General features: G+C 34.1%; 1 protein-coding gene across 4 annotated transcripts in view; it reads right to left on the bottom strand.

Moving 5' to 3' along the window:
• Nucleotides 1-2,333: 2,333 nt before the first annotated feature.
• LOC149804849 (spectrin beta chain, non-erythrocytic 5-like) overlaps nucleotides 2,334-27,377 on the bottom strand; it is a 338,094-nt gene continuing 313,050 nt past the window's right edge. For 3 of the 4 annotated variants that reach the window (XM_089945259.1, XM_089945279.1, XM_089945268.1), the window contains 3 exons: nucleotides 20,252-20,476; nucleotides 14,999-15,117; nucleotides 2,334-11,045 (listed from right to left, as the gene is read on the bottom strand). In XM_089945259.1, the coding sequence (XP_089801385.1) occupies nucleotides 10,740-11,045; nucleotides 14,999-15,117; nucleotides 20,252-20,476 (650 nt within the window). In that variant the 3' untranslated portion in view covers nucleotides 2,334-10,739. The remainder of the gene's footprint in view (nucleotides 11,046-14,998; nucleotides 15,118-20,251; nucleotides 20,477-27,377) is intronic. The other variant, XR_016416849.1, reaches the window with a different exon arrangement.

Genomic DNA, 27,377 nt, shown 5'->3' with positions numbered 1-27,377 from the left:
TGGATAATATGACAGGGTGGGACATCATGCTACATGTCTGAGAAATGATGACTTAAGTGCTAGATATCACTGTAAACTGCTACAATGCAGACATCGTAACGATGTGACTGAAAAATTGTTAAAGCTGCGTAAAAAAATTTAATCACACCCCATGTATAATCTAATGGAAAAGGTTAATTACAATGCACTAAGATTCTTTCAAGTCAGAAAAATGTGACATCCATAAATAGCCCTATGTTGAAGCAAAATTACAAAGGAGTATTGATTGATAAGACCCAAGATAGTACAAATGACAAAAACTTAATGAAGAAAATTTACATCTTTGATAGTGTTCACACCAAAACACATCCAAGTATGTTGAATTAAATGTTTCCAGAGATACACTGGTCAGAAACAACTTCAAAACATAGCTAAGGAAGTCATGAAAAAACTTGTCTAGAATAAAACAGAAGAAGAAAAAAATCCCACACGACTATCAAAGAAACATCTACAGCTATTTGAATGTGTTCATGACAGATTTTTAAGTGTGCTGATTACAAAACATTGCTTCAATAAATACAGTAGTGAACCAATCATATTAACTGCCCAAGTTAAATAGTCTTCTATGCAGGAACAAGCAGGTCATTGTTGGCTGAAGATTATTCACTAATGGGTCTCAATGACCTGGATCTTTGGTCAAGTTATGCAGTCATGAATTGATGTTGCAGTGAAGAAACCATTATTTTCTTATTGGCCACGATTGTGACCTATAACGTCTGGACCACAGAATCTCTATCTTGCTTTAATAAATAAACGTAAATCTTCTACAAAGTTTGGTCAATGAAATTACTATTGAATAAAAGTTATTCTGTAAAACTCATCTCTGATTCAGATACAATGACTTTGTCCCTTTTGACCTCAAAATCAGTAGACCTCTTACTAGCAAACCTTCAACAAACTTGGGTCAATATGTGACCTTGACCTAAGCAATTAAGCAAATCCTTTTCCTTCTTTCCATCAATGACCTTCATCCCAAAATCAAACGGGGTTTCCTTGCTGCAAATGCAAGCCATCCACAAAGACTAATAACTGTCGATGTTAGAGAACTCAAGTTATTCTGCACAAGCCACTTTTTTCAGTCACAGTGACCTTTTCGAGCCCAAAATTTGCATGATCCTTCTTTATCCCAAGTGCAAAGCCACCCGATAAATTTGGTAACTGTATATGGTGGAAAACTTGAGTTATTGTTCACAAACTATCTTCTTCTGTCACAGTGACCTTGACCTTTGACCGTTTTAACCCAAACTTAATAGGGTTATTTCAATACCTCAAGTGCAAGCTATCCATAATGTTTGGTTGAGATTCATTCTATAGAATTTAAGTTATCAAGCTGGAAGGAAAAGGTTAATGGACAAACAGGGTGATACCATGAAATGCTCCACCACAATGGCAGCCATATCAAATGTATTAACTCTGTCATCTTTGGAGTTGGACAGAATAACATTATAAACAAATAAGGTACCAAACGACCTTGGATGATACCAACACTGGTGAGCTATGCTGATTGCAAGAATTGTGAATGGATGGCCTGGTGGGCAAACAGATGGAAAAGGTTATTACTGCAGAACCCTAATCAAGAGTACATTAAAAGAACAACTTTAGCTTTCATTATTGTGCTCCAATAAATACCTCCCCCGCCCCAGACAAGTGTAATGCCCATTTAGGGTTTTAATTAGAGAATATATGGTATAGACATAAAGTCCCTAGAGCATTAAATATAGGTCACACTGATCTACTTTTCATAAAAACATTTTGCAATTACCAAGAACACAAATGCTCACGAAAAACTGACCTTAAAGCAGAACAACCAAATTGTGATGGCGGGACAGGAAGGTGGGCAGAAGGTGTATGTGTGATTTGGATTTTTTATTGTTGCCTTAAACATTTTTCAGCCATATCACTATGATGTCTGCAGTGTGGCAGTTTACATTAGCACTGGGTCATCATGCCACAGACCTGTAGCACCATGTCCCACAGAGTCACATTATCCTGATACCAGGCTAACCAATCCTAATATTAACCTTTTAATGCTGAGTGCCTAGTGTGAGCAGAAGGACAAATATACATGTGTAACACTGTAATATCCTTTTCTCATATGTGGTGTGCCACCTAATAAACCCAAACCAATGTTATAAATAAATAGTGCATGGTGTTATAAATCAATCATGAATAAATATGCAGTAAGAAATTGTTACACATGAAGCAATTAAGTTACACATGATGCAATTATGTTACACACAACAATAACTACTGTATGTGACGAAGGAGTAAATGGAACACAAAAACAAATTGAGACCATTTTTTTAACCAGCTTTATTTACTGTGTACGATATCTTACTGGAAACATTGATGACAAAATAGCAAATTCCTATAAAATATGAATGTAATATCTGTGATTATCTACACAAAATATATTTGAAATAGTCCTATAAACATGACAACGCACCCAATTTCTAGCAAAACAACACGGTATAGTCAAAGTAGTCAAACCTACATTACATTCAAAGGTCATTGTAATTCCGCATAAAATCAAAATATATACAATGATATGCACACTCAGTTCTCGATGAATTGCAAACGAACAATCTCTGTGCTGAACTTAATGATAAAAGTACTCACATATGATTATCTGGCAGCTATGAATTGGCCCTCAAGTTACAGGGCACTGGAGCACCAAACTGTAACTCCGACTGAAGAATCCATTATGAGACTCATTTTGGGAATACGCTGATATTGGTAATCTTGTGGAACATGAAAAATTACAATAAATAAGCTAATTCCAAAAATAAAAATAAAAACCATTATTCTGTATTCATTTAGATTGGTCTGGTTTGGTTTTGAGAACTTTACTGCCCCGTTTCAGTGTATGATAGACTAAACATGTATGTGGTAGCTAGTATATTTCGTGGAGAAAGAACCTGGGAAGATCTCAGGAAAAACCACGTACTTACGGGAAGTTACTGGCAAGCTTTCTCATATGCCCATGTAATTGACTCAAACTCATGAGGATAGAGGTGAGATGTGTGAGTCATCTGTGTAGGCCAGCACCTTAGACCACTTGGCCACCCATGGCCTCCATATTTATTCTAAGTAAATTAATCGCAGATTAAACTTTTAACTTTTTTGTCTGACTTAAAATGTTATGCTCAGTAAATGTAACAACAAAGAGACCTGAATTCTGTTTATAAAACATATATATGCTAGGAAAAAACAATGTTCTTCTTGTTAATTAAATTACCTGAAAGCAAATCTAGTATTTCATTAAATCTATATAAAAGCATTGTAATTTTCGTCAATATAATGCCATAAAGCATGCTAATGGCTTACAAAGTTTGCTTTAAGCTAGGTACTGGGTCTGAATAACTACAGCTATACTATAACGTGCTTATCTGGCAATTAATTACAAGATCTCTAAAACAAAAGTGAAAGTAGAACAGTTTTACACAGTAAATTTGACAACATTACCTCCATTTTACTGACCTCATAATTTACGTAACTACAAACAACATACATACAAGTAAAAAAAAAAAACTTTAACACTAAGGATGATCTAGGGTAGTGGTTCCCAACCTGTGGGCTGTGGACCCTGGCAGACCGTGTGGTCATTTCAGTGGTCTCTTAAAGTACAACTATTCAATTTTGAGTTGGGGTCCTCATACTTGAAAAATCTGGGAACCAGTGACCTAGAATGAATGGACACACAGACATGTACACTGGCACTAAAAGCAGTCGTTGTATCAAGCATCCATCATGGTATTTTGACAATATGCTAAAACTAAATTTGAAATTATGATCCATTACAAAAGTAGAAAAATGCAATATAATACTCGTTGTAATGTTATCCATTAAGCCATGAAATTGGACTGCGTTCACAGGTGAGGTTACCTTATATTGAGGTATTATATACATAATATTACATGTACTATTGAATAATGAAATGGGAGTCGTGACCATATGCACCTTATAATGAGGGAGAGTCCTGTGCTAAGAAATGTATAAAGTTTACACCAAAATGTGCTAATATGGACAGATCTAAAAACTGCATGCATTGAAAGAAAAGGCTAATTGTTTGCATGTGGTACCTATCCCCATGCTACCATTGCTTGTAAGACAGACCTACCTGCAAACACCTGACATTTATCTGTCTATGTATTATGCATGGTACATGTTATTTGTTCTACTAATTACTCGTGACAAACTGCGTAGACCTAGATCTGCCAGACATATATGGATGGACACACACATGGAGGTCAATCTCAAGCATTGATCACGATGGCCTCAACAAAAAAAGGGAAAATATGTTCAAATTCTGAAGCTATACAAGAGACAGAAAATGATTTGTTCTTTCTGAATGACTAAGATATTTCCTGACTCTGTTAAATACTACCATATATATGTGGTTAGAAACCTAGTCCAACTGCAAGTAACACAGATCCTGATCTGCCATCACATCATATACTTATTAATAACACTCACTCTAGAAAGGGTTATATTTAACGGAATGGAGGTGTATTCAATTTTATTTCTATGAAAGTTTAAAGCAAAATTCTTTACTATTAGCTTTTATCTGCTTTGAAGCATTGTTGCAGGCTCAAATTTATTTCATGGACTTTTGATTTACAGCAATGCTTTCAAAATCTATATTTACCATATCTGCTCAAGTATAACACTTGTCCAACTACAAACAGGATAGACCCAGATCTACCATTACACAAAATACAAGATCAGGGTTAACAATCTCAAGCAAATAGTGTACACCTAGCCAGCTTGCTTCAGCTTTCATTACTATGCAATGAAAAGCCAAAACCAAGGCCTAGGGCATAACAAAAATGTGAAACAATATGAGATGCCTTACATTATGGGGTGATAGACTGCACTATGTATTGACTATGATAACTTAGATTATTAAAGAAAACAATGCATGTCATTTGCATCTTTAAGGTAAATGAAAGTAACATTTACAACATTCAAGAAGAATATTATAAGATCAATGTACTGTTCTTTTTTTTGTCTTGCACATTACAACATCATCAAATATAAATCATGTAAATATTTACCTATGGAGTGAGATCAAAAATGCATCAGCTTAATTTCAACAATTCACATGGGGGTGCAGTTTTCACTACTTTCCATTCGTGCTGATAAATGCAAAATCTATCCTGACATGCCATATATGCTCACTTATTAGTTAGGTCTGATTGCAAACAGTACAGACCCTGATCTACCATCACGTAATACAATAGCAAATTTTGTCTATGTTGTTTGTTCGACTGATTACTCATAACAAAGTTGCATAGACCCAGATCATCTGGTGCATTAGGTGATGGCAGATCTGGGCTAGCCTAATGAAGACCATAATCTTCACTCACATATGTGTATGAGGGTAGATCAGGGTTTATTGTGTTTGCCGTTTTATTTATCTTCTATACGTGTATATTTAATATTCTTGCATCTACTATTATGTACATTTTCTGTCACAAATACAGCTAAGTAGGTCATGCATAGAAGCTAACCAATAATCTTTCAACACCACTTATCCAATAATGTCAATCAATGTTAATACCTCAACTAAAACATAACATGGAAAACGTCCAAGAGTTTGAATGGAAGCAATTACTCCATTGAGGAAACATAGTGTATTGATGCAAGACCGGAAAAGTATGATAATTACAGTAAAACCTGTCTTGAAAGACCACTGCTATGAGAGACCACCTGTCTTGAGACCAGACTTTCCATGCATAGACTTATTGATTATACAGTGTCATGACCTGTCATCAGAGACCAAATGTTTTGAGAGACAATAATTTTTGGGCAGAAGTGGTTATTCAAGGCAGGTTCTTCTGTTCATGTACATATTTTTCTTGAAAGTCCAGATTTAAATTCATCACAGAATAGCAAGTCTACACTTTTCAATGGAATGTTTACTGTTTTAAAATGTAACCAAGCTCATTTGTTCATAAATCATCAAATAATATTAGAATAAATAAGTAATTAATGCCGATTATATAAAAATACATTTTGTTAGGAATGTATAACTTGAATAGTTGGTTTGTCATGGTTTGAAATATATGACTAAATTTTCATAAACATGTTCACATTCACAACTTCAATAAACTCTGAAATTTTAACATGTTAAATTAATTTAAGAGAGCAAAAAAAAATTAATTCTTTAAAAGCACAAAGACGTTCAACAAAAAGTGATTGAAAGATGCAATTTTTTTTATTACTGTATGAATTTTTGGTTATGCCCAGTCCAAATACGAACAACACAGACCATAATCTGCCATTGCATAATGTGCCTGTAGATCAGGGTCTCTGTTCTTTATTCTACTGATTACTCTCAATAAAATGCATAGACCCAGATCGGCCAGCACATTATGAAATGGCAGATCTATGTACAGTTTGCAGTTGGACTTGACTTGCATGAAAGTGTATAAGGTAATTTTACATTCAGCAGCATTGGCAGCACTGGGTACATCTTGCAAATAATTCCCAAACATAAATTTCTCTTGATAAAAAACCGCCTCACCAGAAACTTGTTGCATAAAACCTGAAGCACGAATTATCAATACTTCCTTCTGTCCTATAAAGATTATCAACATTATTTTCCTAACTTAATCTATCTGAAACATCATACTCTGTTATCTAAAAAGTGAGGAAAACAGACATGACTGTACAAGTTTAGGAGGGACTTAGAAGGAAAACAATATAGATAAATACAAGAATATCACTGCAGTACATGGAAATAGCATGAGATTAGTGTAAAATAGCTATACACTTAGATATTTAAAGAAAAAGTATCAGCGTCAAATTGATACAGAAGAAACCAAAAATTAAACAAATGACAATTAAAATGAAAAGAAAAAAATAAAATATTGAAACACATTGTGATGCTCATTGGTAAAAAAGAATAAAACTAAATAAAATGCTGCAGGCTGGATATATATATATATATACACACACTGGTATATATAATAACTTAAGCAATTGGAGTAACATGTTCTTATGATATAACTAAATGGTATGAGAAGAGTTTTACATTTTGTAGAATCTGTTTAAACAAACTTTGTGACAGATGCTTTTGTTCAATGGGTTGTACTTGGCTTTTATCCTTCATTTTGTGAAATTTTAAAGAATATTTAAATAAATGCTTCATTTCTATTACACTGCTGTGTGACGGTTTCTTTTTGTTCATTAGGTTGTACTTGGCTTTTATCCTGCATATTTGGACATTTTGTTTAAATAATATTTCACTTGTATGACACTACTGTGTAACAGTTGCTCTGTTGTTCATTTGGTTGTCCTTGGCTTTTATCCTACATTTATTAATCTCATGTAATCTGATAATTCAACCCTCATCCACTATATTAAATGATGAAATGTTTTTCTGTCATGGAAAGGTATACATTATTATGAATCACACCACTGCACTGGATAATAGTTTAAAAAAATAATCTTCTGTAAAATGAAACCATAACAAGATACCTTAGAATGTATTGTTTTATATCTATAACAAGATACCTTAGAATTTATTGTTTTATATCTATCACAAGGTACCTTAGAATGTATTGTTTTATATCTATAACAAGCATCCAGGTAGCAAGTTACATAAAACTTTAAATTTTTTAAACATAAAGCATAAACCTAGCACTTGTCATATTTATGTATACACTAGACTGTGTTGCTTCCATCACACAAGTAGAAAATACATTTGAGAAATCTTTATAACATTGTTAAAATAATTAGTAATATATAACACTCATATAGCTTTGATACATACTGTATATATTTATTTCAAACCATACATTTTCACTATTAAAATGTTTTCAGTGCTGAGAGTTGAATTTTGATGGACAATTTTGTTCTATTACAAACTGTCAACATACATCTATTTTCTTTTGCCTTTTAGCGTTTCTGTAGGACATCCTCTTCATCATACCAATGGCTTTGCACCAACTGACCTCGTCAGATTAAAGCCAGCACATGTTTACATTCAATGAGATGCCTATCGCAGACCTAATACAGAAACATTACTAACATCTGTTTATATCAGTGCCACAGAACGGCAACAGCTGAAAATCATCATAACATGAAAAATAGAAAATACCTTTCAAGTCTGCAATATAAAAAATAGTCTCTCAACAAATGGCTTTCTTTTTGCATTAGGTATTAAAGTTTTAGACATTTAAAAACATCAGTAAAACTGGACAGTGCAAAAACTTTCCTGTGTAACTAATGTTTTTAAATGCCCAAAAGACATTTTTCCTTGGGGTTTAAATATGTAGATGTGATCCAGGCCTTCAAAATATGTTCATATATGCTGGATATATCCGACATTTTGGCTGACATAAATTTCCCCGATTGGATATTGTGAGTTTCTGCATAAGACACTAATATTCAGAATGGATACATAATTATTTTAACCGACATTGGTACACAGTGACCTAATTTTATACAAATATTGTGAAACTGCCTTGGGGCTTCTGTAAACAGGATAATGTAGCCTCTAACTGGGAAATAACCATGCCCTAAAGTTCCCTGCCTGAACTAGATTTGGGAATAGACCATTTGATTTTATTGGGAAGGAGGGATTCCCAACAAGCACATAAGAGTCAATTTCAAAATGATAATGGAAAGCAAACATAAAATAATCCCTATGTAAATTAATATGTAAGCTGGTAACCATGACTTTGTATTAATGCACAAGAAAAGCAAAGAGTAGCATTTATTCAACTTTTACAGAAAACTTCATAACCCCTACAACTTAAATGGTTCTTGTCTTATGTCAGTGTGCAATTACAAACATGTACCTTAACCATTTACCTTGCACACATGCTTTTAGCTACCTCTACTACATTCTTATGGATGTGCCTTTTGATGCCTTGGTCTGATTCATATACAATCACATTCTGATGACGGCAATAAACATTAACCATTGGAGCCAGTTTTCATAGTGCCACCTACAGCCAAATCAAATGAACATGTACATCTGAGTCAACTGGAAATGTACAGTTGAGTTATCTGGCCATGTACAGCCAAATGAAATGAACATGTACATCTGAGTCAACTGAGTACATAATATTGCAGACTTGAAGGGGAAGTTATTATATATTTGTAACAATAGCCATATCTGATTGGCCATTTTTATCATTTGTAGATTTTCCACTAACAATAGCCAAATCTGACTGGCTACAATGATCATTAATAGGTTTTCCACTAACAATAGCCAAATCTGACTGGCTACATTGATCATTAATAAGTTTTCCACCCATCTTTTCTCAGCCATTCTAGAGAAACTGAAAACAGATTTTCCATTTGACTACTTAGGAAGCCACTTCACTGCCAGGGGAACCATACCATAAAAATAATTTATACAGAGCAATATGTCTTAAGAAACAATGCTAACAACTTTTTAAGCAGGGATGTTGATGTTGAAATAATGTATTCCAATTTCGAAGCCATGCTGTTGCTTGGGGATCTACCCCAGACACAGTTCTGACATTCCTACCAAGACTGAGCAAAACCTGCACAGTTCTGACAATCCTACAAGTTTGATCAAAACTGGCACAATTCTGACAAACCTACCAAGTTTGATCAAAAGTGGCTCGGCCATTTTAGAGGAGTATTTAAAAATAGGTTCTCCAGTTTGATTGCTATAGAAGCCACACTACTACTAAGGAAGTCACCCTGAACAAAATTTCTAAGAGCATGTCTTTAGAAATAGTTCTTTCAAGTTTTATCCAAACAGTCCTGTGGTTTATTTTAGATCAAGTTGAAAAATATAAATGTTGATGGATGATGCATAATGAAGACAAAGCCATACCGTAAGACCACATGGCCTTATGGATGGGTGAGCAAAAAGGCATTATGCTTCTTTGAATGTTAGGCCTCCATAAACTATATGCTTAGTTGAAATAAGCAGGGTGTAAGAACAAATTATAACAAAATCATGTACAATAATAATTTCATGAGATATAATAAGCAGTCTGTATATGCCATATTAACAGTAGATAATGAAAATACACGGCCTACTTTCAATGGAAAGTACTGGTCCATTGCATGATGGTTGTACAACATTGTTTAAGAAAGAGTATCTCCAAAAAGCTCACGATAAAATCTTTATAAGGAACTTCAATAACTCAAACATTAAATACCCATTATTACTCAAATCTCTTCATCAGTTCTACCATAAAACCTTTCCTTCAATGTGACCATGACTTGAAACCAAAAAACTGAAACTAACCTTTGGGCACCAAAACACCTGTAGTTTTCCAAGATGTACTGTATGTATGACTGGTACACTATTAACATGATGGACTGGCACACTATTAACATGACGGACTGGTACACTATTAACATGATGGACTGGTACACTATTAACATGATGGACTGGTACACTATTAACATGATGAGATAAATGGATGGTAGCACATGTGCCAAACAAACTAACCAGAATTATTTATTCTCTCTTTCATCAATAAAATCAGTCTACACATACCTGTAGACGAGTATTGAATAAGTCAACTAATATAAAAAAACTGCATTAAAATTCTTGTTTGAGTCTCAAACACAGAGAATAATTAACTTTCTGAAAACAAAATAAAATTGGCTAATGTTCATACTGTTCTGTTCTGTAGAACATCTGACAATGTACCGGTATTACATCCTGTGATAGGCACAAATTATAAAAATTCAACCTTTTACTTCTCTTTCTTGTGCTTTTTATTTTCCTTTTCCTTCTGCTTATCATGTTCCTTGTGTTTATCATGTTCCTTGTGTTTATCATGTTCCTTGTGTTTATCATGTTCTTTATGTTTATCATGTTCCTTGTGTTTGTCATGTTCTTCATGCTCCTTTGAGTCTTTGTCCTTCTTTTTCTTGAGGAAACCAAACACACTGCGCCGTTTCTCCTTCTTAAATTCATCACCATGCTCTTGTTCGTCTGCACCTGGTCCAATAGGTTCTGAAAATGGCCTTTCTGACTTGCCAGCCTGCTTGGGTCGTATCTGGAAATAAGTCAGATTTACAATTACAGCCATTTTGTTTCAGAAAAGCAAATGTCAATTACTGTATTCTGCCTTATAATAGCATCTTGCATTTGTATATACGAGGAGAGAACATCAATTAAAGAAACTAACAACTAAAAGTGTTCTCTGTGAGTGAATGTTTGATGTCTTACAACTCAAAACTGTTGTGGTACAGTGGAGACAAAAATACTAACATCATCCAGCCATTGGGAACCAAGCATATCACCTGTGAGTATAATTTTCCCATCAAACTAAACTTGTGTATTGAGTTGCAAAGGTCAGGTGGCATGGTCTCAACCTGTGGGATGTATACCTGCCAGATCATGACAAAATGTTACATGAAAAACAATAATTCTGACTCAGAAACCTCCTGACATGGTCATATTTGTAATAGGATTGATTCCCAAAAATCTTTTAGAGACAGCTTTCCCGACAACACAATATATGATTATAACATGTAGCTAGTTTAACAGTAAACAGGAGTTTATACAGTTAACTGTTAAAAGTTAAATGTGGTCAGATATTAATAACCACCATCCCCGAGGTTATTTAACTGACTGATAATAGCTGGAGTGAATTGGTTTGATAATCCCTTCTGTATTCTGTGGGACTGACCATTAGACTAACTTGTAAAGGTAAAGAACACAACTGGAACAACCCAATTTGTTTGGAGTGGGGTAAATCTAAGATGAGTTTTAAAGAAATTATTATACTTCATTGACTTAACTAAAAATGATTAAGTCATCTTTAGTAAAATTTATTGGCTGGTTTATTATCAGTGCAAAGTTTTCTTGAAGTGAATTTTTCTAGATATAAAAAAATATAAAACGTGATCAGTGTGTTTTTATGTTTGATTTAGAATTTTAATGTAGCTTTAACAATTTTTCTGTCATATCACTATGATGTCTGCAATGTGGCAAGTTATAGCGATGTCTAGAAATGGGGCATCATGCCACAGACATTTAGCATGATGTCCCACCCAGCCACATTATCCTGACACAAGGCCGACCAGTCTTAACACTAATGTCTTAAAGCTGAGTGCCAAGGAAGGCTGCTGTCAATACCATTTTTATAAGTCTTTGGTGCGACTTGGCCAGGGTTTGAACCCACGACCTCCCACATCTGAGGCAGACAATCTAACCACTTAGGCCACCAGAGCAGTTAAAACATGATCATTTTGTGTGTACGTGTGTGTACATTTAGTGACGATACCAAAGGATTACATAAGTAATTCACTTAATCCAAATTGTACAATGTCACCTTTTTAAATATGGATGCTAGTTGCCAGGTTAGCTTTTGTTGCCTTGGCAAACTTTGGTCATTGCATGTGCCAAAACAGACATGGATGAAAATGCACTAAAGAAATGTAGTAGCCATATATTTTTATGTTTTTTCCTGACAAAAATCATGCCTAGTGGGCACCCAGGGGTCATAATTTGTGGGACATAGGACAAAAACTTCATACGTTTCACTGTACTGGCATGTTGGTAGTTTCATCTAGAAAGGAATGTACAGAAATTCCTAAACAATCCTGTTCTGATTTTAAAGGCATTTAACAGTGTTTTAATTATACATGAAAATCCAGTTTGAAAAATTGTCTTTTTATTACAAAATGATTTTTTGTGTCATAAATAATGATGATTATTACAAATACAAATTATATTTATCATCCTTTGATCATATGTTTGACATGTGTCATATTTGCCAATGCAGTGGTCAAATGGAATGTTGTGAAACATATTCAGGACAAATTGAACTTTTTTGAAAAATTTCAGATTAAAAAAATTAACGTAAAATAAAAAAACTGCATGCCATGCTTAAGTTAAGGTTATTGACTGCTCTGGTGTCCTAGTGGTTAGAGTGTCTGCCTTGGATGTGGGAGGGCACAGGTACGAACCTTGGCTGAGTCATACCAAAGACTTTTTAAAAAAATGGTATTAATAGATACGGTAACCTTGCAAAGCACTCAGCATTAAGAGGTTAGCATTAGGACTGGTTGGCCTGGTGTCAGGATAATGTGAATGGGTAGGACATCATGCTACATGTCTGCAGTATGAAGCCCCAGTGTTCAACATCACAATAAACTGACAGTCATTGCAGACATTATAGCAATATGACTGAAAAATTGTTAAAGCTATGTTAAAAATCTAAATCACACACAAACACACACAGTTTTGTACAAGCATATGTGAATGTATTAAGTACAAAAATTCCTTTGTAAGACTGTGAATCATCCTATGACTATCATGAATGTATTAAGTACAAATATTCCTTTGTAAGACTGTGAATCATCCTATGACTATCATGAATGTATTAAGTACAAATATTCCTTTGTAAGACTGTGAATCATCCTATGACTATCATGAATGTATTAAGTACAAAAATTCCTTTGTAAGACTGTGAATCATCCTATGACTATCATGAATGTATTAAGTACAAATATTCCTTTGTAAGACTGTGAATCATCCTATGACTATCATGAGTGCACTTGTGTTCTGTCTGAGCTTAACATTTTAGTAATATCACTACCTATTTTTAGTACGACCCTACCTATTTTTAGGACTATCACTACCTATTTTAGTACTATCACTACCTATTTTTAGGACTATCACTACCTATTTTTATCAAAAGGCTTTCTAGTGTCAGCTGTGAGTAAGCTTAATCATTCCATTTTAGTTGGAGTTTTCAGATTGTAACTTATACAACAATCAACATACACATAGCAAATTTATCAAATGCCAAATATGGAAACATATATGCATAACTGTTTATGGTAAGAGAGATAAGATGTGTTTGTGATTTGGAATTTTAATGTAGCTTTAACAATATTTCCGTCATATCACTATGATGTCTAGTTAGGCAGTTTATAGTGATGTCTAGCATTGGAGCATTATGCTGCAGACATGTAGCATGATGTCCCACCCAGTCACACCATCCTGACACCAGGCTGACCAGTTCTAACACTAACCTCTAAATGCTGAGTGCCAAGCATAGCAGCTGCTAGTAACATTTTTATATAATGACATAGCCAGGTTTCGAACCCATGGCCTCCTGCATCCAAGGCAGAAGAGAGGTAAGAAAACACTAATTTTTACAGAACAAGATCTACCCTGCAAATACACTGGTTCCCTGTATAAAAGTACTGTAAATGACTTTCATACGAAATCGCAAGCAATTGCCATCACAACCAGATAAGTTATGTCCAGCTATCTTCAAACACAGGTCTCTTTCAACTAGTGATTTTTTTGTTGTATTTTAGCACTGTCTTATCAATCAGTACAAATATTATCTCAAATTTTTATTGAAATTTGACTTTCATTAGGTAAATCAATAAACCATGACATCCAATCAAACTTCATCATTGCACTAGATCTAATATGTGTGTCAAAAGTTTCAAAGAAGCACATGACATATTCAACACAATACACAAATCCTGCAACTAGTGAATCCAGTCTAGCGTCAGCTTCTTTGTCTAGTGAACACTTCAGAAACCAGTCTAATGTCAGTTTCTAGGTCTATTGAACACTTCCACAACTAGTCTGTCAGTTTCTGCTTCCTCCGAAGATATCTAAAACCAGTCTAATGTCAGTCTCTGTGTCTACTGAACACATCTGAAACCCATCTAATCTCAATTGCTAGGTCAAATGAACACATCTGAAAACAGTCTAATGTTAGTTTCTCGGTCAACTGAACACATCTGAAATATGTTTGGTAAAGAGCTGAATTTCAAAACTGTTGAAATGGTTGATACAGCTGTGTCAAACAGGCACTTACAGATGACAGACTGTGAAAAAAAGAAAAGCATACAAGATTTAAAGCTAAAGAAGCCCCAAAAAAGGCTTTTCCAGTAACACGTGATGCAGTACAAGATGGATGGATGAACTAGTCACCAGACAATTTAAATGCTGATGATGCAGTATTTTCTCTCTGACCTGGACTTCTTCCTGGTGATTCTGTGACTTGGCATGGAACCCATCTTGCTGGTCTGGACTTGAAGCAAAGTTCTGAGGCTGGAATGTAGGAACAATGATGACAGCTTCCTCCTGGCCATCTGAAAAAATAATCATTGCTTACATAAACAGAGGATTTCATACAAGTATTTTCATCAGGTATGAAATTACTGCATGTATGTTAAGAGGGTCTTGCTGGGGAAATATTCCAGTAGAAGCTGAAACAACTTGCCTCCTGAGGTGGTAACTGTATCAGACCAAACACTTGTCAAGGCTATTCATCCATCTGGCAATCTGTAATTATCAAGCTTATTATCCATTTATTTCATTTACCATTTATCCTTTAAATAATTAAACGACAAATGCATTCTCTCATCATTCTATTTCTACCATACAACTTAAGCACCAATTATCCTGACCCCAATATCATGGGTTTCTATCACTTCTACTGCAGTTAAAATTCCAGCTACGGCTTTCATCTCCTTATTTCAGCTATGACTTCTAATCTCCTTCTTTCAGTTATAACTTTCATCTCTTTTCAGCTATAACTTTCATCTCCGTCTTTCAGCTAAGAATGACTTTTATCTCCTTTCACCTGTCTTTCATCTCATTTCAGCTATGACTTTCATCTCCTTCAAATATTACTTTCATTATCTCCAACTTTCAGCCAACCAGTTATTTTCTAACATCAATATATTAACTTGCTATACTTCTGACTGAATACTCCAAATTATACTGTGTAAAAAGGGCTTGGAGTATCAGACAGACAGAATAAAAAATAAGAGCTCTGGGCAAGCAGTGTAATTGAACATTTTATGCAAAATACTGACTAAACTTGCATATTAGCATTAAGCTACATTCAAATTAAGCAAAACAATTTAAATTTGTGTATTCAGTGCCAAACATTTGGTTTGTTGCTCTTACTATAAGTGACGTCCACATTTAATTCTGGTGCATCTAATCAATGTAGAGATGCTACTGGAAATGAATCTGATTATTTCATTGTGATCACTCAAACAGAGCCGTATAATTAAATGCACACTAAATCAATCTTAGTTGCTTAATCATTTTATGCATTCTAAAACAGTACTTGACGAATGTAAGAACATTCACTCTATTAGGGACATTTAAGCGAATACACCTTGAAGTAATCTTGGTTACTAAAGAGATTTATGCATTGTAAAAGACATGATTAACATCTTGAAGATTAAGACTGTCTTCCATAGCTGTTCTGTGTCTGTGATGTTCACACAATTCCCCATCAAATTATGAAAATACAAAATTGGTTCCAAGCGAGAGTAAAATACCCAATTCATTAAATTCTCATCTCTGTAAATATTCTGTCATAACATGACACTGCCATCTGTTAAAACACTGTAATATACGCATAACACCATAACTGACACCGACTGCATTATAAAAAAACAATTATTAAAAAAATAATTGTGTTATCAAATATGATCTGTTATTCATTAACAACCAAGCTGTCAACAGTGATACTAAATACTACCATACTTGCTAGTTTGCTCAATATTACATTGATTAAAATGTACCAACTTGCAGTAAAATAGAATGGCATGTCAAATATTGCAATATTGCATTATATTTGCATTAACCATGAACACAGAGGTCCTAATTCTTGCACAATGCTTTAGTTGTTAGTAATTTGTCTTTTTTATCATTTTAAAGAATAAAATATTAGTAAAATATAAAGATCTATATAACTGATGGGAATTCCTTCACTTATTAGAATTGGCATGCTTTAAAAATTTACCATTACAAAAAAAAATAATGAATCCCACTAAGTGGTTATTAGGTCAAAAACAGTAAATAATATGGGACATGTGACTGCTATAATGTTACATATGCTACCTACCATACATACATTCTTGTTAGTGTGACTCAACCAATAGCTGCATAGACCCAGATCTGATGTCACATAAATGCAACATCAGATCTGTGCCCATGCAGTTTGTCTGGGATAATCAGTATAACAAACAACAAATACCTTGATGTGCCAGTGCATTATGCAGCAGCTGATCAGGATCTGTGTTGTTTGCAGTTTCAGCTGACCCATGAGTACATTGTATATATGGGACTTCAAAATAAAAGCTTGTACAAAACACATTATTAACTTCAATTTTAAAAAAAAAAATTCTCAGAAAAAGAAAAAGACTGAAAGATAGAAAATACATAAAACTGAAAGACAAGAAAGTTATACCTAACTTAATACAGTAGTTGTCTACTTGGCCAAGGTTCCGGGACTACTTGGCCCATATCGGAGTTGGCTCATTAATGTTCTCAGCCCATAACGAACTTGGACAACCCAAATTGGCCCATAACATACTTAGCCCATTACATATTTGGGCTATCAGTCCATAATTTATATAATAGTACACCTCTTCCTCGATAACTCATGCACATCGGGGTCCAAAAACATTGACTGCACTATAAGTGAGGCGCGAGTTATCGAGGGACCTATAAAAAAAGCCAAAACCAATAAAGGGATCAACGTAATGGCAAAAGGGTGTGTGTGTGTGTGTGTGTGTGTGGCAGGTTTTAGTGTTAAATACTCAATTTATAATCATGCTGAGATTAACTGTGAATAAATATCTCTTCATAACGGTTTTAGTGTTAAATACTCAATTTATAATCATGCTGAGATTAACTGTGAATAAATATCTCTTCATAACGGTGTACAGTCGAACCCACTTATCTCGACCTCGGTTAACTCGCCAACCCTATTAAGTCGACGTTTTTGAAGTGGAACCGCCAAATTCTCTCTTTGTCTTAGCATTTTCTCATCGGTTATGTCGATTCTTTTATGTCGCCGAACCCTAATATCTCGAGCACAAAAGAAGGCCAAATTTGCCACTTAACGTCGGTTATCTCGATCCCCATGACCAATCGCTTTGTTTGTATCGACAACCCCATCTTAGCAGTGCATTGTTACATCATAATCTGCTTATGCTGACATCTGGGCCGAGTACTGTATGCTGTGACAGTCAATCATGCTACCATACTATACCTACAACTGGCCGACTTCTGAAGACGCGAATAGAACAGATAAAAGTTACGGTTACAGAGACATAAACTCCGCAAGAAGAAATAGCAAACAACAAATAAACAAGTTTTGCATAATTAAAAATAAAAAAACCTTCAAAAACATGTGCATGTACATTCTCATTTATTAACGCACATCATGTACATAAAGAAATTTCAAGCACATGTTAATATATTGCCGCCATATTGGTTTTCGTTTATCTCGATCATCGGTTATCTCGACGCTTTTTGGCAAACCCCTAGGCCGGCGACATAACCGGGTTCAACTGTACTTTATTTTTTCCTCATACAGCAACACTAATTTCAGGATAAATTACAGTATATTGAGGAGATCATCAAAAACATTATTCCACATTGCTTCCATTCACTTAACACATGTACCACTTCACACATTGTGTACAACGTCACTAATTTGTGTGTTGAATTGGATACATTCTAGTTTTATTGTTTGATCCAACTTAGACGAGTTTGTTTAATACAAAAGATCGACACTCTTTTCAAGAAACACTGTTGATTGAACGAACGAACAAACGATAGATAGATCTGATTGTGGTAGAAGTAAAATGAAAAAAAAAATCACAAGGGTTAATCATTACCAACATGAATTTAATGGGTCTACAAATTTAAAATTGCATAAATTTGAACACGATAATACTTGCCTTTTGTGACACGCTTGACAAATATAACGTCACATTTTGAAAAAATCAGTGAATTTTTTTGTGTGTTATTCCTAGATTTCTCTGCTGCCAAGCAAAATCCCGCATATCTCTCCCGACAACAAATTTTGTTTAATTCCATGTTGGCACTGGAATCTCCAAAGCCATCCTTGGCTTGCCCTAAAATGAGATTCACTGTCCATAATTTTTGCCATTTTCTCTGCTTGGGCCTTGAGAATTGTTCCAGAGATGGGAACACCTTGTTCACATTGCTGTGTGCACCATGTGTACAGTCCGTGCTCATTTTCGTTTGTTCCAATGAGCTGAATCAACATCATATAAGTAATCCTGAAATTTCTGCTCATCATTAAGCCAACCTCAAAGTGTTGACTCAGCAATTTTTAGTTCATTGCAAACTTTGGCTCTCGCTTCACCATTATGAACCCTATCTATGATGCACAGCTTTTTCAGTCACTGAGTACGCCTTTCGCTTGATTCCTCTACTCTCCATGGTCACATTTACAAATGATTAAGACACATTACTGATTGGTGTTAAGTACATAAAAATGGGAAACTATTTTCGATTGGTCAAATAAAATGAATTTTGATAATGGTAGTGACCACAAGAACTTATGCTCAGATTTGCATACCTCTGAATTTTTTCTTTGTACCTCCCTTGCTTGATTTGATACAAAAAAACATATTCAAAGTGACCGTACAACACAGGTCTCTTTTAATTGATTTTTTAATGCAACAAACACTTCCCCAAGTTGTTGATCAAAACAAAGCCTGCATGTAATTAGGTTCTCACAGAAGTACTCACGGGTTTCGATAAGACAGTCGATTGACTCTTTTCATGTTTTCATAGAACAGAATGTGTTGCGATTATAATGTTTACACTGAAACGGAATTAAAGGATTAGAACATGACTTTCCCATAGCAAGACATTTAATTGGTGTTTATTTCATTCTCTGTTGCCACCTGTTAGCATTTACCAGAAGTGGTCATTGATCAATATTTCACCAGACTGTTTATTTACAGTGTATTGACAACTATTTATTGTAAAAAAACTTACATAATATATGATATTTTATTTAGAACTTGCAAATTTCACAATATGGATTCTATCTTTACGTGCATTAATCACCATTTTTGATGATATAATGAGCGATGTATCAAGGTTTAATTTACCAGTTCTTTTTGTAATTTAAAATATATTTTCTTTGGAAAAAAATTGGAAGCCACACAGGACACTGCGTTTTAAGTGGGATTGCGAGTTATCTGGGTGCAAGTTATCAAGGGAGTGGTGTAATGTGAAGGTAATGTTGTTTGTTTAATGGCAGTTTAATTTTTTCATCATTATTCATAATACTGATGACCATTACAAAAGAAATAAAACATTTGCAGTTGTCATTTATAGTACAGCATATGCTGAATATCCCCATATATGTAAAATAGACTCTTCCTTACATCATGATCATGCATAGACTGCAGTCTATTTGTACATGTAACTTACCACTTGAGGTAGCACTTAGCCCTGACATGGCCCTTTCTCTGTCTGGCTCACTGTCCCTAGGTGATCCTGATTCCTGGGACATCAAGTCAGATGGTTCCCCAGCAATAGTCACCTCAGGTATTAGGTGGGGTTGGCTGGGTGGAGGGGTGGGATTCCTGTTTTCTCCCACTGGGGAATCTGATTGATATGTGGACTCCATGGGCGCTGCCTGCTCAAAACTCATCACTGGAAATAAATGATTTCCTGTATTAGTACTTGAGTATAAATTTATGAAAATGTCAAGTGCAATGAAAGTAACTTTGTAACTTGACCAAACTAAAGATTCCGCTAATACCAAATTACAAATCCCCGCATTCAGCAAGCAACTTATTAACTCTTTATAATTTTCTGTTAACTTGTTTTAATTTACATAAAATAAAGTTATTTGATTGGAATGTTCCAACTCAAAGGTTTATATATATATATATATATATATATATATATATATATATATATATATATATATATATATATATATATATATATATAAATAGATAGATAGATAGATATATGTACTTACTAGATTTATTTATTTTGACAATCAAGTCTTAAATCTAAAAAGTTAAAAAATAAAAACCCAATTAATATTAAGATAATTCTTGTATCTGCTGAAATTGGATCTAACTGCATAAATTATTTTGGATAACCATATATACTTGCTTGCAAGTTAAGTTCAACTGCAAAATGATAGACCCATATCTACTTCTGCAAAATGCAATGGCAGATCCGGGTCTATGCAGTTTGCTAGGAGTAATCAGTAGAACAAACAGCATTGACCCTGATCTGTCAACACATTCTGTGATGGCATATCAGGGTCTATGTTGTTCGTAATTGCATCAACTTATATGTGACTAAATACGGTAATTAACGTGAACTTAATAAGATTCTTAATTTTGTTATATAAAGCTAATTCTATTATTTTGGTTGAAATGATAATGACTGTTTATTTACAGTGGTGAGTGTGTGGCTATATTGTCATGGCATGCAAAATGTTCGTATACATAATGTGCATTTTGTATTACATGTGCTAAGTGTTGATTCGTTTTGGAAGAATAAATAATTTAAATAACTGCACATTACATACTTGAAATCTCTGAAGTTATATAATCACATAAAAGTTGGGTCCAACTGCAAGCAACAAAGACCCTGATCTACCAATGCATAATGCAGCCGATCAGGGTCTATGTTTTCTCTACTGATTAGAGCAGTAAAACATCATACTTACAGATCTGCCAGCAGATCAAGGAATTGCAGATCTGGGTCTATGTTGTTTTCTCAACTGATTAGACCAGTAAAACTGCATACATCCCAATCTGCCAGCAGATTAAGCAATTGCAGATCAGGGTCTATGTTGTTTTCTCTACTGATTAGACCAGTAAAACTGCATACATCCCGATCTGCCAGCCGATTAAGCATTTGCAGATCTGGGTCTATGTTGTTTTCCCTACTGATTAGACCAGTAAAACTGCATACATCCAGATCTGCCAGCAGATTAAGCAATTGCAGATCTGGGTCTATGCAGTATGCAGATGGTTTTCTATGTGCATGGAAATTCTTGAATATTTCAAAGTGTCTTTAATACATTTAATGTATATAATTTCTAAGTAGACGCAAATGAGACTGAACTATGAGAAGGCTCATAGGTGGACTTGTATTACATTTTGCACTACCAAAACTTGGACTTGTATTATAGCTTGCCAGACTAAAACCTGAACTTGTATTACATTTTACATGACCAAAATGTGGATTTTGTATTATAGTTTGCCCACCGAAAACTATCACAAAATATCCTGTATTTGTATCAAAACAAAAGGGGAGGGAGGCATTTCTGATCAACCATGGATTTTTCATAGGGCAAATATGGGTACTAGCCTTGTACGAGTATGTGACGAGTTTTAATGAGCCAAGATGCTGATCACCCTGATATGAAATTTGACTTTTAGCCCTCGCGCAGAAAGAAGGTATTGCAGTAAAACAAATCATTCAAGATATTCTAGCATTGTTTTAATGCTGTAAAAAATAGTCTTTATACTGAAATTAAATAAAAGAAGCAAGTTCATAAATATTGCCTTTTCTGATGTGTCATTCCAATGGAACTATCTGCTAGGAAGGTTTTTCTTAAATGCATCTTACTTTTGTCCATGGAATTTAATTGTTCTTTCTAAAACTTACAACACAAACAATATGGGGAACTGTGATAGATTAAAAATGTGTCCAGGTGAGAAAGCTACACCTTCCTTGCAGATATATTAGAATAAATCTTGGTCCAAGATACAAGGGCAGAGGTTCAACAGGGGGCTATAACTCGATTACATTTTAAATAGAAAAGTTGAAAATCAAGCTAAGTCCTAGGCATATTTTATATGAAGTCTCGTATCAAATTTGTTACCAGTCCTTCAAAGGTTATTGAGTGTAAGCAATATCCATGATGCCTGGGAAGGCGCCAAAGTCAAATGGGATGCATCGCTTGGTCCAATTGTACAGAAAAGGTGAAAATCAAATTTGACTTAGTCTTCTTAACATTATTTCATATTTTTTTAAGATATGGTTCAGAAATATAATTTGTGACATTTGAATATATCTGTGACAGAAGAACACGAGTAACATTAAAATTAAGCCTACTCTGTAGAATATGGTTAGGGCATAAAACTGGAAAAAGAAATAAAAACGAAACATTTTTGCAATCATCAGGGCAATTCTTTTGTTAAAAGACTTAACATTTATACACTGGGTATATGCCGTTATGAATAATTTTAATAGCGAAGAATATGATCTGCTGGCCATTATGAAATGGTAGATCATCGTCTATGTTGTTTGCAGTTAGATTCAACTTATAATCAAGTATTATATATACTCACTTATAAGTAAAACTGCAAATAACAAAGATCCTGATCTGTCATAGCATAATGCACCTGCAGATTAGGGTCTATATTGTTTGTTCTACTGATTACTCCTAAACAAACTGCACACACCCAGGTCTGCCAGTGAATTATGTGCCAGCAGATATGGGTCTGTGCAGTTTGCAGTCTGATTTATCTTATAGGTGAGTACATTTGATATATATAGTAATACCACCCAGTAGGATAGTTGTTGACTATCTACAGCAGTCTTTCATCAGCAGCCACAATGGAAAGGAAAAAAGAGGGTCATATGGGATTGGTGGATGGTAAAGGGAGGCAAAATATGAAAGGAAAATGTCAGGAAAGGAAACCTGACAATTGCTGGGATAGTTTTAAAGGAAGGGGACAAGGACAATTATGGGATAGTGTTAAAGGAAGGGGACAAAGACAATTATGGTAAGTTGGACTGAGCATACTATGCTTTTATTCCACTGCCTTATATTGCTTAATGGCCTAAATTTGATTCTTTGATTGACTGATTGCAGCTAATACTAACATGTATGGACTGTTACATGATTTTATTCTGAAGTATATATCATACATATACATATAAAATCTCATGCAAAAAATAAATATAAAAAAAATTGCATTTTCTAATCTATTCTGCTATGAAGCTAATTTCTAGGCATCTGCAAGTCAGCTAATTATAACAAAGCATCAATGTACTAAAATATTTTTCTGCAAAACAGCAATAGAACGCCACACTGAAAAGCCTAGATGCTGGAAAGAGCTACAAAATAACCATCATTTCTATAAATACCCAAGGCACAGCTTGCACAAAATGAAAAACAAAAACTCCAAATGCAAGGTCATTCATCAACTTTTGTCAGTGACAAGGTGAAACACTATCAAAGAATCACACATTACTTAGCACAATCTTCTAAATAGACATGCAATATTAGTACACCTGGGCTTACTGTTAAATATTTCCCCCAATATTCCATGTATATGAGGTGTAAATTTACCAAAAATGTAGTGGTGACAATTAAGCAATATCTTTTTTCACATACATATACTTTTGGCATTTAATCAATATCTCTTTTTAATTTAAATACAGCAGTGACATTTCAGTGATATCATCTTATAAATACAATGGTGACCTTTCAGCAATATCACTTTATATCATAAATACAGTGGTGACATTTCAGCAACATCACTTTCTTACATAAATACTGTGGTGACATTTCAGCAACATCACTTTATATCATAAATACTGTGGTGACATTTCAGCAACATCACTTTATATCATAAATACTGTGGTGACATTTCAGCAACATCACTTTATTACATAAATACTGTGGTGACATTTCAGCAACATCACTTTATATCATAAATAGTGGTGACATTTCATCAGTATCACTTTATAAGATAAATATTGTGGTAACATTTCAGCAATATCATCTTATAACATAAATACAGTGGTGACATTTCAGCAATATCAGTTTATAAGATAAATACAGTGGTGACATTTCAGCAATATCAGTTTATAAGATAAATACTGTGGTGACATTTCAGCAACATCACTTTATATCATAAATAGTGGTGACATTTCATCAGTATCACTTTATAAGATAAATATTGTGGTAACATTTCAGCAATATCATCTTATAACATAAATACAGTGGTGACATTTCAGCAATATCAGTTTATAAGATAAATACAGTGGTGACATTTCAACAACATCAATTTATAACATAAATACAGTGGTAACATTTCATCAGTATTACTTTATAAGATAAATACAGTGGTGACATTTCAGTAATATCTCTTTATAACATATATACAGTGGTGACATTTCAGTAATATCTCTTTATAACATAACTGTACAAGTATCCTGAAAATGCCAAATGTCAAACAAACTTCTTCTGGAAAATTAAACCAATATTCTGACTGGACAGAAAGCAGGATATGAAGCAATTCAGGTTTTGTCTTACTGTAATCAAATTCTTCAAGTGTCAAACAAAATGAAATGTGTCCCTCTGTTATGACTGATGACAATGCAATTGGGAAATACTTTCATTTCATTCATATCTGTTCTGACCTGGTTTCTTTTACCATTTACCAACAACAGCTTTTATTTTTTACACACTGAATATTTCAGGTTTTTAAAAACAAATCATGGATATCAATGTTTTTCAAATAAAAAAATAAACAACAATAGCTTTCTACCCCCCTTTATTAATTCTAACTATGAGAGAGGATGTAAAACTCTTGTAGTCCCTACCTGAAAGGGTAAGCTTTTATTACACAAAATTTTGAAAGAAATTCCATGGGATAAGAAAAGGTACATCTTTCTTGTTAGTAGGTTTAATGTGTTAATGAAACAAGCAAAGCTTTGATGAAAAATGGAATTCCTTTCAAAATGAAATTACTTTAAAAAATGTTATGGTACAGTACTTGGCTTTTAAACACTACTTTCAAATACATTTGGAAATTCAATCAATATTTCAAACAACAAAAAAAGTTATAAAACAAGAAAGGACTGAAAGAAGTAAAAGACTGAATCTTCTTGAAAGAAAACTAACTAAAAGGATAAAATAGCTCTTTACACAACATCTATCAAACATTTTGCTAAAATGTTAAAAGGCCTGGAAAATCTGCAGGACCCATCTATTCTATAAACAGAAAAGTGCAAAGGTTAAGTCTTGGTTCAAAAATGGGCCAAGTGCAGAAATGCCATTGGAGAGGAGGGAGGTCAGGTGATTCCTGATTGGTCAAATCACTTCAAAATATCAATAACTAAAAGATGCATTGATGGTTAAAGGACAAACCTGCACAGCCAGTTGTCTAATTTTATCTTAGAATGCTATTTGTCACTCTTAGCTACTATTATAAATATGTTCACAATAACAGTAAGCATAGCAAATACTCATTTCATTTAAAACATCAAACACAGTCATACAAATCACTTTTTAAAAAAGAGCCGATTTGTCTGATGAAACAAAATGAATAACAAAATAGGAAGCAGACGAGCAGTTCCGCGTCTCATATAAACCTAAATATTGGCTTTAAAATGTCATTTAAGTTGCATAAGCACAACCTACATGCCACCAAAATCTCTTGTTTCTATAGGTTTTGGTTAATTTTAATTTTATTATAATTTCTTAAACATCTCCATATCCTATTATCAATGTCAATTTCAACCATTAATTCATTCCACAAAAACATTTCCACCTGAGGGTCTTAATTGTGTCCACAGAACCTATATACTGACTTCATCCATTGTATCAAATTTTGAGAAAAATATGAGACTCAGATATTGATGTTGTTGCTTGCAATGGTGGTGGCATCAGCTCGGTGTAAATAGGTTTTTTTTGTGACCCTAAAACAACCAATAGGAATGTGATTAAACTTGCTGCACTTTCATATTCAGTGAGTTTTTTATATATCTTTTTCCATCATAGCAAATCTCAGCTGAATGAGGATATGGGTGGGGAGGTCAAAGTTTACTCCATAATTGCTATATATGTGTATTTTGATCATTTACTATGGTACATGAATTTGTCTTTGGATTTATATGCTCACCCCCCTTGGGCCCAAACCATACCCATCTTATAACCTATAATTCTCTTGGCATGAAAATACCAAAATTTAACATGAAACTAGCATTGGTTACTGGATCATAATTTAGAAACTGTTTATACTTCAGTATGTTGGAGAAACTGAAAAGCTACACAAAATGATCAACCTTCATAGATCTGATTGGATGACAAAGAAACTGTACAGAAGCCCGGTCGCAGAACACTTCTCCTCCCCGGCCATACTTTCAGTGATATAACACTTATTGCAATTGCTCACAACCCCAACTGGTATTCCCAAACCAGGAAAGAAAAGGAATCTTACTGGATATGCCACCTTTGAACATTAAAATCAAGTGGTTTAAACCAAAAAGACTAGAAAAAGACAACCATGCACAAATAAAATTATCTTTTGCAGCCGACACATTTTCTTTTAAATAATTCTCTAAATCTGCTTAATAGCCTATAATGATTCTTATAAAAATGAAATATTCAAACAGATGTCGTTATGGTTCATCGATTTCTAGGTCAATACAAATATTTTCCAGTATCAGCAACAAGTTGAAATAAACTAGTTGAAACATAATAAAATTAAAGGTTTAATTCCTGTAGAAACAGCCATGTAGAGTTTTAAAAAAACATAACCATTTTTCTGTTTTATTTGTTTGT

The sequence above is a fragment of the Sinohyriopsis cumingii genome, chromosome 2 (genome assembly GCF_028554795.1).
Source record: "Sinohyriopsis cumingii isolate HCF-2022 chromosome 2, ASM2855479v2, whole genome shotgun sequence".
NCBI lineage: Eukaryota > Metazoa > Mollusca > Bivalvia > Unionida > Unionidae > Sinohyriopsis > Sinohyriopsis cumingii.
Note: the sequence above shows the minus strand (reverse complement) of the source record. Positions and strands in the feature narration are given on the sequence as shown.